Raw genomic sequence first — 14137 nt, forward strand, 5'->3', positions numbered from 1 at the left:
CATAATATTTAAGAAATAATAAAGCCATTTACAGAGGGCTTACCACTTTAACAAGGGCATTAAGTGCCTTATCTCATTTAATGCTCATGGCCCTGTGGATTGTTTTATTAAGCCATGGGTAATATTATTATCTACGTTTGTAGATGAGGAAATAGGCTCGGAGAGGTTAAGTAACTTGCTCAGAGTCACTCAGTAGGAAGCAGACTTCAGCCCCGGTCAGGTCAGCCTGACCTCTCACCTCTATGCAGTGGTCTGACTGGGAGTTCTTGGCATATTAATGGAGTACATGATACACAGCAGGTATTTAACCCAGGTTTGCAGATTGCTGAGGTCTTTCTGACTCAGCCTTTCTGCCACTAAGTGGGGCCATTTCTAAATCCCTCAAGCTCTGTCTTACCTCCTTGGCCTTCCTGTCCCTCCTTGGGTCCTCTTTTGCTCTTTGGTCAAAGTGAGTGACTGCAGACCAAGTGGCACAAGAGCCGAGGGCAGTAGTTCTCAACTGGGGATGATTTTTTCCCTTGAGGAACACTTGGCAATGTCTGGAGGAATTTGGGGTTGTCCCATCTGAGGGGTGCTACTAGCATCTAGAGGGTAGCAGTCAGAGATGCTTTTGAATATCCTTCAATACACAGGAGAGTCCTTACCGTAGAGGATTATCTACAGACGTCAGCGGTACAAGGTTGAGAAGCCTGGACCCAGAGTGGCTAAGGGGCAGTCTTGGCCCTGCCTTTTAGGAGCCTGGCTGAGAACATCTGTCCAGAAGGGTGTGCCCAGGGGGCCAGATTGCAAACTGTGGTGTCTCTGAGTGCCAGACAAGTGCCACCTGCCTCCACAGGTACAGGGGAGACGCTGCACCCCTTGCAGCAGCAGCCCACAGTAGGTGCCTGGTGAAGTGTGCAGAGATGGGGGATGGCCTGGCCCCCTGCTGTGGGGTGCAGGAGGAAGCTCTGGGCCATGCGTGCCAGTTTTGACACCCCCTTTTTTCCAAATCCCTGAAACCACCTCCCTGCTCCATCAAGACCCTCTAAGTGCACTTTCTGGTGGTATGCACTGTCCTGCTCCTTCCTTAGTTTTCTGGGGAATGTCTCCCCAGGGACACAGCCTTCCAAACCCCTCCACCCGCTCACAGGCACTCATGTTTTCACACATGACATATCAAGCCACGTCTCATCTATTCCTCCCCAAAACCGAGCCCTGTAGGGGATCCCAGCCCACTGTCCTTTGTCCCAGTGGGGGCTGGAGGGCACGAAGCCCAGACCTCCTCTGGCTGGCAGCAACTTAGAAGGGGTTGAGGGTCCAGGTCACTCCCAACCCCGCTGTCCCCCACGCTCAGGCGGGACACAGAGGCACCATCTGGGAGGGGAGACTCTGTCACTCAGGCTGCTGTGCTGGTTATTTCTTAGATCTGACCTATAACCCTCGTGGGCTTCGCTAGTGGCTCAGTGCTAAAGAACATGCCTGCCAAGCAGGAGACACGTCGATCCCTGGGTCTGGAAGATTCTCTGGAGAAGAAAATGGCAACCCACTCCAGTATTCTTGCCTGGTTTGAAATCCCATGGACAGAGGAGCCTGGTGGGCTGCAGTCCACAGGGTCGCAAAGAGTCGGACACGATTTAGCAAGTAAACAGCAACAAGCTCATGCTGCGGCCTAAGCTCATTTCTGCCTGTCCCTTAGGAAGAAGCTAAAAGATGCCTTTGTGAAAAGGCCTTCATGAGCAGGAGGTGTGAGCCCAGAGGGCCCCCCACCCCTAGCTGACTCTTTGAGTCAGTCTTCTCATCTGCCAAATGGGAAAGGATGTTACTGTCACCATGGACGGCGTGTCATACGGTATGGAAGAAGCCAAAGCTTTCTCTGCCTGCCAAGAAATGTCACCATTAGGGCTCCATTCACTGTTTCCTTTTTAACAAGAAAAATGTGTGCATTTGATACTGTCACACATGCTGAACGCTGGTTCTCCTGATGCTCCCAGACCCAGGCAAATTCAATCCTCTAACTTTTCACAGGGCACACAATATGAGAAAAAAATAATTATAGAAATGTTAAACAGAGCAGCAACCACTAGAAAAAGGGTAGGCAGGAAGGAGGGGAGGAAGGGAGGGAGTGAGGAGGAAGAAGTCCTCACTAGAGAAGGGCATTTCTGAATGCCTATGGGAGAAGTAGTGCAGGGAGGCTGTGCCTGACCTCAGGAGAGCCCTGGGAGAAGCAGGGGTTGAGGCCAAAAGAAGATCTGAGAAGAGAGAGAGCCAGAGAGACCTTGCCCCCTAAGTCCTAGAGCACCTACTTCTTCTGGGGCCTGGGTAGGGGTTGCTGGTCACTGGAGGCAGGGGAGGGTCTGGGCTTGTGGTTAAAAGTGCTGCTTTTTCAGGGGGCATACCTGCCTCCCTGTGTGGTCTGCCTAGACACATTCCAGAAAGCAGGAGTATCAGCTGGGGCATACTGGAGCCCCTCAGAAGCCCCTGCAAAGTGACCTGGCTTGCAACCTCTGACGCACATGTGCTAAGCCTTTGGAGAAGGAGCACTCAGCTGGTTCAGGGTAGAATCCTCAGTTGATGATCTGTTGCCTTCCCCCAACCTGACCATGTAAGCAGGAAAGGCGGGCAGGGCCTGTGTCCCCAGTGGATGCAGTGGGCCCAGCTGCCTACCCTGGTGAGAGTAGGGGCCCCGGCCTGACCTACCTTGCTCTGTGCTGGAGGGCCTGGCTTGCTGCTGCTTGGAGGGGCCGTGGCAGGAGCAGACAGGAACATGCTTCGGAACAGCCTGCGCTTCAGGCTGCTCTCCTGGGTCTTAGGGCTGGGGCTGCCCTCCCCGCCAGGCCTGCCCGCGGCCGAGCCCACCAGGCAGGACTGTGGCCGGGCCTCCTCGGGGCCATGCCTGGCAGTCTTGGTCCCACGCCTGCCCGTGGCTGTAGGGGGTGAGGTCCCAGTTGGGGAACTCTGCAAACAGGTGCCCAGCTGCAGGCAGCGCTGTGTGGCACCCTGGAACTCGGCAGGGCCCAGGGACTGTGCTTTGGCGGCCAGTCCATTGGGAAGGACCCGTGGGCTTTGCAGCTCGGGCCACGGCACCTGCCTGCGTCCTGCTGGTGCGCCCCCGTTGCAGCTGAGGTAGAGTCCATGGGGGTCGCTGCGCTCAGACTGGGGGCTCTGAAGGTACATGTCCGGGTCAGCGGCCCACTGCTCATCCCCCAGCAGCCCCAGGGACTGTGCCCGCCGCCGGCTGGTGGGGCTGCGGCCGCGCAGGGTGTTGGAACTGATGACTGACAACTTCTGGATGTCGTTGAGCAGCCCGGAGATGTAGCCGTCCGTAGGCACTGAGCTGCCCCGCACCACCGTCTGCGGGAGGGGTGGAGGAAGAGTGTGGTGAGCCTCCTGTTCATGGTGGAGGGTGGGGGTCAGGTCAGAGAGGGGGGCCTGGAGGAGGAGGAACACCTGAGGACCTTGCTTGCTGCATCATCTACCTGTTCCTTAATTTTTCAGTCCCTTACCAGGGCTCACAGAGGGCCAGGTCTGTGCTGGGGTGGGCATAAAAGAAGAAGCTTCATTCTCATGGGCTCAAGAGCTCCACACTCTGGCAGGGCAGACAGGTGAGTAACCACAGTGTTTAATCCAGCATGCCTGATGGTGTGGGTGGCTGAGCCTGGGGAGCTGGTGGGACTTCAGACCCTGCCTGGAGCTCACTGCCATTCTCCAGCTCTATCTGTGGTCTTCTTAGGGGGCATGCAGAGTTCTCTGTGGGGAGAGGCTCCAGGCCAACGCTTTCCTCCACATACATGGGCTTTGTGCCCTCCAAACCCCGCCAGGGCCCTGACCCCAATCCCTGTGAGGATCTTCATCACACTGTGTCCTGACCTACACAACGTAATCCCCCTGGTCTGTGAGAGCCCCAGGTCCAAATATTGCTTTGGGACATACTTAAAGATTGTTCATTGTTATCTGAAACTCAAATTTTATTGGGCCTCCTGTATCTTTATTTGCTAAATCTGGCAACCCTCCCACCCTGTGGGTTGGGATACCCCTCCCCCTTCAAACCAGACTCCTTCTCCCTAGGGAGAAGAGAAGAGGCTGATTAGCAGGGAAAGAAAACAAGGTAACTGATAGCTGGTTGTCACGTTTCCTCAGGTGCCTGGGTGGTCCTGCCAGCTGCCCTCCCTGGAGAGGGATGGTCTGAACCCCACCCTCCGCCCTCCCGCCCGCCTCACCTTCATGGGCTGGAGCTGCACCCGGGTGATGCGTGAAGGGTCCACCACGGGCTTGGGTCGCCGCAGCGTGTCCAGGATGTTCTGCCATTGTGGGGGGAGGCCCACGAACTTGCCTTCTTTGGGGTCGAAGGAGGTGTGCACGCGGTGCTGGAAGTTCTGTGGGGCCGAGATCTCGGGGCGTTTCTTCTTTTTCTTGCGGAACATGGTGCCTGCATGGGGAGGCTCAGGCTGAGCTCTGGCTCCACAGGGGCCTGGCCCCAGGGAAGCACAGGGGGCTGCAGCGCGTGCTGGGGGCCCAGGCTCCCTTCCCGGGCACACCCCCACCCCTACCAGCCCAGGCTCCCTTCCTGGGCACACACCCCCCGCCCATACCAGCCCAGGCTCCCCCTACCCCACCTCGCAGGCCTCTTCCTTGGGGGAATGGGCTAGCTCCCCACAGAGAGGTCCCAGAAGTAGCAAGAGCCCCATAAATAAGCCAACACAGACTACAAACATGGAAAAGAGGTGTCTGTTTTCTTGTCTGCGCCAAGTCCCCTGCCGAGCACGCAGACTCTGGGGGTGTGTTTTTATAAGATCCAAAGACAGGACAAATATCATTCCACCGTCAAAGAGCTAAAAGGGGGGTGGGGGAAGAGGGAGGAAAGCCCACAAACGCATTTATGAAGTAAGCATGATCTTGATTCTTAAAGCAGATAAGACTAGTACAAGAAAAGGAAAATGTGAACCAACTTCATTTATGAACATAAAAGAAAATCCTAAATAAAATTAGCAAATTGAATCCAACTGTGCATTAAAGGTTTTTGTTTGTTTTTTCTTTTATATCACAGTCAACTCGGGTTTGTCCCAGGATGGTTCTAAAACAAACCTGTCAATGTGACATGCACCTTCACAGAAAGGCAAGCTGCTGATTCACAGGCACGCTGCCCAGTCAGGGACCAAGCTAAAAGGACCCTCGTGGTCCCCAGGTGCTTGGCCCTAATTCTGGAAAGGCCCTGAGCCAAGGGCACTGCTGGGGAGGGTGAGGGCCACTATCTTAGGGGGAAAAGACAGCCCAGCTCCGCCTGGGCTCCTTTCTCTCTGGTCTCAGAACTCTGACTATACAAAACATCCCCTGCAGTCAAACCTCCATCCCTTACTTTGCAGTTGGGGGTTTGCCTAAGGCCTTAAGGGGCTTCCCTCATAGCTCAGTCAGTAAAGAATCTGCCTGCAATGCAGGAGATCTGGGTTCGATTCCTGGGTTGGGAAGATGCTCTGGAGAAGGAAATGGCAACCCACTCCAGTATTCTCACCTGGTGAATCCCATAGACAGAGGAGCCTGGCAGGCTACAGTTCATGGGATCGCAAGAGTCAGACACAACTTAGCAACTAAACCACCACCACCTAAAGCCCTACTAAGCTCCATCAACAGCTCTGAGTGACATGGGCATGCAGATCTGAGTGAGAGAGACTGGAGACCCAAGAGGCAAAGCGCTGACCCTTCCAAGTGCTGCTCTGGCCTTGCCTTCAGGGAGCCCTAGGCTGGGACCACATGTGATGGAAGACACAGTTGGGGTACCCACTCAAATACTTTTATATCTGATGTGACTCAAAATAGCTCAATGGGTTTGTGTGTGTATGTGGGTGGGGGGTGTGTGTGCAAAAGACACTCAGTAGGCTCTTGTGTCAGCTATAAAGGTCACTTTCAACAAGACACGTTTTGTGTCTTGAATGCTTGGATCATTCATCTATCCACAGAACTGAATATGTTCATGGCATCAGAACATGGCATTCTCTTTTTTGCTTCTGCTCTGGAAGCAGAATTTTCCTGGTTACTTTCACAGGTTCTGGAGTAGGTCACAGATCTAGGAGGGAGCTGGTGCCCACTTGGAGGGAAGGGGGCTCAAACAGCCACAGCCTCTCCACATTCACCAAGAATGAATCAATCTGAATCCAGGTCATACCTCTTGGAATGGCCATCACTTTGGGGACCTTGAAATTCAGGAATCTATCAAACATTCCCATCAGGCAAAGCCACATGTGCAGAAGCTCCAAGAACCAAGGACTTTAGAATGAAATATACCTTTGAGTTATAGAAGAGAGGCAGGAAGTCTGCCACCAATTTGGGGAAATTCTGAGCAAGCTACATAAATTCTGTAACCCTCAGCACTCTTCATCTTTAAAGTGGGGTTAATAAAAGATAAAACACAGGTTTAGGGAGTGTTAAGTGAGCAGATTCCCATGAAACAGGGGCTTTTTCTCTTGCTCTGTTACCTCTCTGAGCATCCTCTCAGTTCAGGGCCCTGCAGACAGCAGAACTTGAGCAGATACAAGTCTGGAAGTGATGCCCAACCCCTATCCTTCGGAGTCACCTGGCAGGGGTTATGCGTGATTTCTGGTACTAGGGCCCTTGCTACTTCTCCACAATGTAGACTCTTCATGGTTTGGTAAAACTTGACCTCCTCCTGGTGGTCTTTGGCTACAGAAGAATCTCAGTTCTGCAATTCTGTTCTCAGAGCGTCTCAGACCCTCTGGATCTGTCCAGACATCTCTGGATTAGCTCAGCTGACAGTTTCACTCTCCTCCCTACTCTGTGAACTCTTCTAGAGGTGCAGGGAACAGCCAAGAGTTGAAAAAGAGCTGGCTAATACTCCCTCCTGCAAGGAGATCAAATCAGTCAATCCTAAAGGAAATTAACTGAATATTTATTGGAAGGATTGATGCTGAAGCTGAAGCTCCAATACTTTGGCCACCTGATAGGAAGAGCCAACTCTTTAGAAAAGGCCCTGATGCTGGGAAAGATTGAAGGCAGGAGGAGAAGGGGGCGACAGAGGATGAGATGGTTGGAGGGCATCACCGACTTGATGGACATGAGTTTGAGCAAGCTCTGGGAGATAGTGAAGGACAGGAAGCCTGGTGTGCTGCAGTCCATGGGGTCACAAAGAGTCGGACAACGACTTAACAACAATACTCCCCCCAACCCCACCCAGAACACCCCACACCCTAACTTCTTGGCCCCACTCAAGGGCCCAGCATTTGCTGCAGGAATGTGCAGAGATGGCATCTTTAGTAAATGGTCTGTGTGACTCCGAAATCACCCTAACAACTACTCCAGAATAAAGTTCTTCCCACGGGTATCAGGAAGGGCCTGAGGAAAGGAAGACAGTGCAGGGTCCTAGGGCCCAGGAGTTGGGGTGGGAGGTCAGGAGCTGACAGAAGCAGTGAACTGAGCTCAGGCTTCAGGGGAGGGGAAGCAGAGATTTAGGAATTGGAGCCAGTCACTTAGTGAGTGGGAAATCCACACCTAAAGGGAGGCTTCCAGGACTCATCCAAAATGGTGGTAAGGCCAACACTGCTTGAGACAACATGATTTTGCACAGAGAAAAATCTACACATAATCTTTTGGGATTAAATGTGAATTTTAAAAGTCCCTAATTCAAGATTGGTATAAAAAAAATCAATTGTATTTTTGCATACCTGCAACAAACAAATAGAAAAGGAAATAAAAAAAAAAATTCTATGGTACAATGGGAAATAGACCTTTGTGCTTTGTCCCCCAACCCTACCCCCTACCCCCATACCTGGTACAGAGCTCTTAAAACTCCTGGAATCCCCAGAGTGATAAAACTGTTGTAACTTTCAGCCTCACCCTCTCCTACTTCTGCAAAGGGAAGAGGGGCCTGGAGACTGAGTTATTCATTAGGTCCAGTGGTAAAGAATCTGCCTTCCAATGTAGGGGATGAGGGTTTGATCCCTGGGAGGGAAAACAAGATCCCACATGCTACAGGGCAACTAGCCACAACTGGAAAGTGTGCATGCGGCAAGGAAGACCTAGCACAGCACCCCCCTCCAAAGTCATCAATAGCCAACGATTTAATCGATTGTGCCTACTTAATGAAACTGCCATTCAACCCCTCCGGGATAGGTTTCAGGGCTGATGAACCCAGGTGCTGAAAGGCTGATGTGCATGGAAGCTCTATGCCCTTCCCCTCTCCAGTCCAGAATCTCTTCTTCCCTTTGGCTGTTCCTGTCTCTTTTCTAGTGAACTAGTTATAGTAACGTAATTTCTTGACTTCCACCAGCCATCTCAGCAAATTATCAAATGTGAGAAGAGGGCTGTGGGAAACTTAATTTATAGCCAGCTGTTCAGAAGTACTGGCTTTGGAGCGGGAGTCCAAAATAGGGGGCAGTTTGTAGGGCTGAGCCTGAGGGGTCTGTGCTATTTCAGGAGTTAATGTCAGAATCAAACTGCATTATGGAACACCCAGTTGATCCCAGAGAGTTGGAGAAGTGATTTTAGGAAGAAAAAAAAAACTTCTCATTTGATGTCAGAGGTGTTGTTAGGTAAAACCCTTCAGACATCCTTTCCCATTTTACATTAAAAATATCAGATTTTTATGAATAAATCTAATTGAAGAGGTGCAAGGTCTCTACATGGAAAAATATCAAACATTAAAGATAATAAAGAATGTTCATAGGTTAGAAAACTCAATATTATAAAATTATCAATTATTCCCAAATTAACCTACAGAGTTATTGCAATATCAATCAAAATCACAGCATAATTCTGTTGATAGAAATTGACAAACTGTTCTATATTCTATCAATGAAAAATCAGAAAGAGAAATTAAGGAATCAATCCCATTCACCACTGCAACAAAAACAATTAAGTATCTAGGAATAAACTTACTTAAGGAGACAAAAGAACTGTACACAGAAAATTATAAGACACTAATGAAAGAAATCAAAGATAATATAAATAGATGGAGAGATATTCTATGTTCCTGGGTAGAAAGAATCAATATTGTGAAAATGACTATACTACCAAATGCAATCTACAGATTCAATGCGATCCCTATCAAATTAACAACAGTGTTTTTCACAGAACTAGAACAAAAAATTTCACAGTTCATATGGAAACGCAGAAGACCCCGAATAGCCAAAGCAGTCTTTTTTTTTTCAATTTTTTAATTTTATTTTATTTTTAAACTTTACAATATTGTATTAGTTTTGCCAAATATCGAAATGAATCCGCCACACACTAGGAAACCAAAGCAGTCTTGAGAAAGAACGATGGAGCTGGAGGAATCAACCTTCCTGACTTCAGATTATACTACAAAGCTACAGTCCTCAAGACACTATGGTACTGGCACAAAAATAGAAACATAAACCAATGGAAAAAGAAAGAAAGCCCAGAAATAAACCCATGCACCTATGGGTACCTTATATTTGACAAACGAGGCAAGAATATGCAATGGGGCAAACACAGCCTCTTCAATAGATGGTGCTGGGAAAACTGGACAGCTACATATAAAAGAATGAAATTAGAACACTTCCTAACACCATATCGGAGAAGGCAATGGCACCCCACTCCAGCACTCTTGCCTGGAAAATCCCATGGACGGAGGAGCACGGTAGGCTGCAGTCCATGGGGTCGCGAAGAGTCGGACACGACTGAGCGACTTCACTTTCACTTTTCACTTTCATGCACTGGAGAAGGAAATGGCAACCCACTCCAGTGTTCTTGCCTGGAGAATCTCAGGGACGGAGGAGACTGGTGGGCTGCCATCTATGGGGTCACACAGAGTCGGACACGACTGAAGTGACTTAGCAGTAGCAGTAACACCATACACAAAGATAAACTCAAAATGGATTAAAGACCTAACTGTAAGACCAGAAACTATAAAACCCTTAGAGGAAAACATAGGCAGAACACTCAATGACATAAATCAAAGCAAGATCCTCTATGACCCACCTCCTAGAGCAATGGAAATAAAAACAAAAGTAAACAAGTGGGACCTGATTAAACTTAAAAGCTTTTGCACAGCAAAGGAAACTATAAGCAAGGTAAAAAGACAACTCTCAGAATGGGAGAAAATAATAGCAAATGAAACATCTGACAAAGGTTTAATTTCCAAAATACACAAGCAGCTCATACAACTCAATACCAGAAAAACAAACAACCCAATCAAAAAGTGGGGAAAAGGCCTAAACAGACATTTCTCCAAAGAAGACCTACAAATGGCTAACAAACACATGAAAAGATGCTCAACATCACTCATTATTAGCGAAATGCAAATCAAAATGACAATGAGATATCACCCCACTGGTCAGAATGGCCATCATCAAAAAGTCTACAAACAATAAATGCTGGAGAGGGTGTGGAGAAAAGGGAATGTTCTTGCGCTGTTGGTAGGAATGTAAATTGATACAACCACTATGGAAGATGGTATAGAGATTCCTTAAAAAAACTAGGAATAAAACCACCATATGACCCAGCAATCCCACTCCTAGGCATATACCCTGAGAAAACCAAAATTGAAAAAGACACACGTATCCCATTGTTCACTGCAGCACTATTTACAATAGCTAGAACATGGAAGCAACCTAGGTGTCCATCGACAGATGAATGGATAAAGAAGCTGTGGTACGTATACACAATGGAATATTACTCAGCCATAATAAGGAACACCTTTGAGTCAGTTCTAATGGGGTGGATGAACCTAGAACCTATTAAACAGTGAAGTAAGTCAGAAACAGAAAGATAAATATTGTATTCTAATGCATATATATGGAATCTAGAAAAATGGTACTGAAGAATTTACTTACAGTGCAGCAATGCAGAAATAGACACAGAGAATAGACTTATAGACATGGGGAGAGGGGAGGTGGGGTGAGATGTATGGAAAGAATAACATGGAAACTTACATTACCACATGTAAAATAGATAGCCGATGGGAATTTGCTGTATGGCTAACAAACTCAAACAGGGGCTCTGTAGAGGGGTGGGATGGGGAGGGAGATGGGAGGGAAGTCCAAAGGGAGGGGATATATGTATACCTATGGCTGATTCAAAGAATAGCAAGAAGAGATAAGAAAGCCTTCTTCAGCGTTCAATGAAAAGAAATAGAGGAAAACAACAGAATGGGAAAGACTAGAGATTTCTTCAAGAAAATCAGAGATACCAAAGGAACATTTCATGCAAAGATGGGCTCGATAAAGGACAGAAATGGTATGGACCTAACAGAAGCAGAAGATATTAAGAAGAGATGGCAAGAATACACAGAAGAACTGTACAAAAAAGATCTTCATGACCCAGATAATCACGATGGTGTGATCACTGACCTAGAGCCAGACATCCTGGAATGTGAAGTCCAGTGGGCCTTAGAAAGCATCACTACGAACAAAGCTAGTGGAGGTGATGGAATTCCAGTTGAGCTCTTTCAAATCCTGAAAGATGATACTGTGAAAGTGCTGCACTCAATATGCCAGCAAATTTGGAAAACTCAGCAGTGGCCACAGGACTGGAAAAGGTCAGTTTTCATTCCAATCCCAAAGAAAGGCAATGCCAAAGAATGCTCAAACTACCACACAATTGCACTCATCTCACACACTAGTAAAGTAATGCTCAAAATTCTCCAAGCCAGGCTTCAGCAATATGTGAACCGTGAACTTCCTGATGTTCAAGCTGGTTTTAGAAAAGGAAGAGGAACCAGAGATCAAATTGCCAATATCCACTGGATCATGGAAAAAGCAAGAGAGTTCCAGAAAAACATCTGTTTCTGCTTTATTGACTATGCCAAAGCCTTTTACTGTGTGGATCACAATAAACTGGAAAATTCTGAAAGAGATGGGAATACCAGACCACCTGACCTGCCTCTTGAGAAATCTGTATGCAGGTCAGGAAGCAACAGTTAGAACTGGACATGGAACAACAGACTGGTTCCAAATAGGAAAAGGAGTACGTCAAGGCTGTATATTGTCACCCTGCTTATTTAACTTATATGCAGAGTACATCATGAGAAACGCTGGACTGGAAGAAACACAAGCTGGAATCAAGATTGCCGGGAGAAATATCAATAACCTCAGATATGCAGATGACACCACCCTTATGGCAGAAAGTGAAGAGGAACTCAGAAGCCTCTTGATGAAAGTGAAAGTGGAGAGTGAAAAAGTTGGCTTAAAGCTCAAGATTCAGAAAATGAAGATCATGGCATCCGGTCCCATCACTTCATGGGAAATGGATGGGGAAACAGTGGAAACAGTGTCAGACTTTATTTTTCTGGGCTCCAAAATCACTACAGATGGTGACTGCAGCCATGAAATTAAAAGACGCTTACTCCTTAGAAGGAAAGTTATGACCAACCTAGATAGCATATTCAAAGGCAGAGACATTACTTTGCCAACAAAGGTTCGTCTAGTCAAGGCTCTGGTTTTTCCTGTGGTCATGTATGGATGTGAGAGTTGGACTGTGAAGAAGGCTGAGCGCCGAAGAATTGATGCTTTTGAACTGTGGTGTTGGAGAAGACTCTTGAGAGTCCCTTGGACTGCAAGGAGATCCAACCAGTCCATTCTGAAGGAGACCAGCCCTGGGATTTCTTTGGAAAGAATGATGCTAAAGCTGAAACTCCAGTACTTTGGCCACGTCATGCGAAGAGTTGACTCATTGGAAAAGACTCTGATGCTGGGAGGGATTGGGGGCAAGAGGAGAAGGGGACGACAGAGGATGAGATGGCTGGATGGCATCAATGACTCGATGGACGTGAGTCTGAGTGAACTCTGGGAGTTGGTGATGGACAGGGAGGCCTGGCGTCCTGCGATTCATGGGGTTGCAAAGAGTCGGACACGACTGAGTGACTGATCTGATCTGATCTGATCTGATGGCTGATTCAGGTTGAGGTTTGACAGAAAACAACAAAATTCTGTAAAGCAACTATCCTTCAATTAAAAAAAAAGAAATTGACAAACTGATTCTAAAAGGTACAGAGAAACTAAGCATCAGGAATAGCCAAGACAGTCTTGAACAAGAACAAAGTTAGAGAGTTACGTTACTAGATATCAAGACTGATTATAAAGCTACCATAATTAATGCAGTGTGGAACTGGCACACAGATTGATGAGTCGACCAGTGGAACAGAAGAGAGCATCCAGAAATAGACTCACTCACATAAGGTCATTTAATTTACGACAGAGGTGACAGTGCAATATGGTGGGAACTGAAGGTCTTTTCCATAAATGTAGCTGAAGCAATTAGATATTCATATGAAAAAAAAGAATCCGGAAAAACGAATTCGTATCATATCCCCAAACTAACTGGCTCTAAATGTGAAAGGTAAAATAATAAAGTGATGGTAGGGGGTTGGAGGGGGAAACCTATAGTCTGGCCATCTCCTGCCCTAGGTCTGCTGTGAGTGACTATGGGGGCCTCTCCTGGAGGCCCTGACCTGCTGGGGCCCAAACCTATCCATACCCATGGGTCCCAAGGACAAATTAAACCTCCAAGGTTTTCTTTGTCCAAAGCAGGCCTAGGTTAGCAATAGTAATTTCTTTCTAAAGATTTCACAAGGATTTTTGTAAAGATTTTACAAAGATTAATTTGTAAATGCAGTATGAACACAATGACTGTCTGAAGGGAAATGTAGCAAAATATTCATTATCGTTGCGTTTGACTGGTGGGGTCCCAGGTGATTTCCTCCTACTCCATCTTTGTACTCTTCTGAATTTTCCGTAAAGACAATGGGCTGCTTTTTAAGTCGCTTCAGTCATGTCCAACTCTGTGCGACCCCATAGATGGCAGCCCACCAGGCGCCCCCATCTCTGGGAATCTCCAGGCAAGAACACTGGAATGGGTTGCCATTTCCTTCTCCAATGCATGAAAGTGAAAAGTCAAAGTGATGTTGCTCAGTCGTGTCCGACTCTTAGCGACCTCATGGACTGCAGCCTACCGTGCTCCTCCGTCCATGGGATTTTCCAGGCAAGAGTACTGCAGTGGGGTGCCATTGCCTTCTCCAAAAGAAAACAACATATTTTTAAATAAAGAAGAGTGATCCCTAAGGACTGAGTTCCTAAGAGATAAGCACCCACTTAAGTCTCTGATGTGGCCAGGTCACTGGGTATCAATCACCTGAGTGCCTCTCTCCAGTTCTGTGTCCTAGACACACACACGAATGCCCAGACAGGGGCCC

The 14137-nt window shown here is 47.7% G+C and overlaps 1 protein-coding gene across 6 annotated transcripts in view; it reads right to left on the reverse strand.

The window, feature by feature from the left end:
• PAK6 (p21 (RAC1) activated kinase 6) overlaps positions 1 to 14137 on the reverse strand; it is a 39151-nt gene that overhangs the window by 7882 nt on the left and 17132 nt on the right. For all 6 annotated transcript variants that reach the window (XM_086321931.1, XM_086321930.1, XM_086321932.1 and 3 more), the window contains 2 exons: positions 4197 to 4405; positions 2677 to 3330 (listed from right to left, as the gene is read on the reverse strand). In XM_086321931.1, coding sequence (XP_086178057.1) covers positions 2677 to 3330; positions 4197 to 4400 — 858 coding nt within the window. In that variant the 5' untranslated portion in view covers positions 4401 to 4405. The remainder of the gene's footprint in view (positions 1 to 2676; positions 3331 to 4196; positions 4406 to 14137) is intronic.

This window comes from Bos grunniens, chromosome 10 (genome assembly GCF_055505025.1).
Source record: "Bos grunniens cultivar Pamir isolate PY7600 chromosome 10, Bosgru_T2T1.0, whole genome shotgun sequence".
In the NCBI taxonomy this organism is placed as follows: domain Eukaryota; kingdom Metazoa; phylum Chordata; class Mammalia; order Artiodactyla; family Bovidae; genus Bos; species Bos grunniens.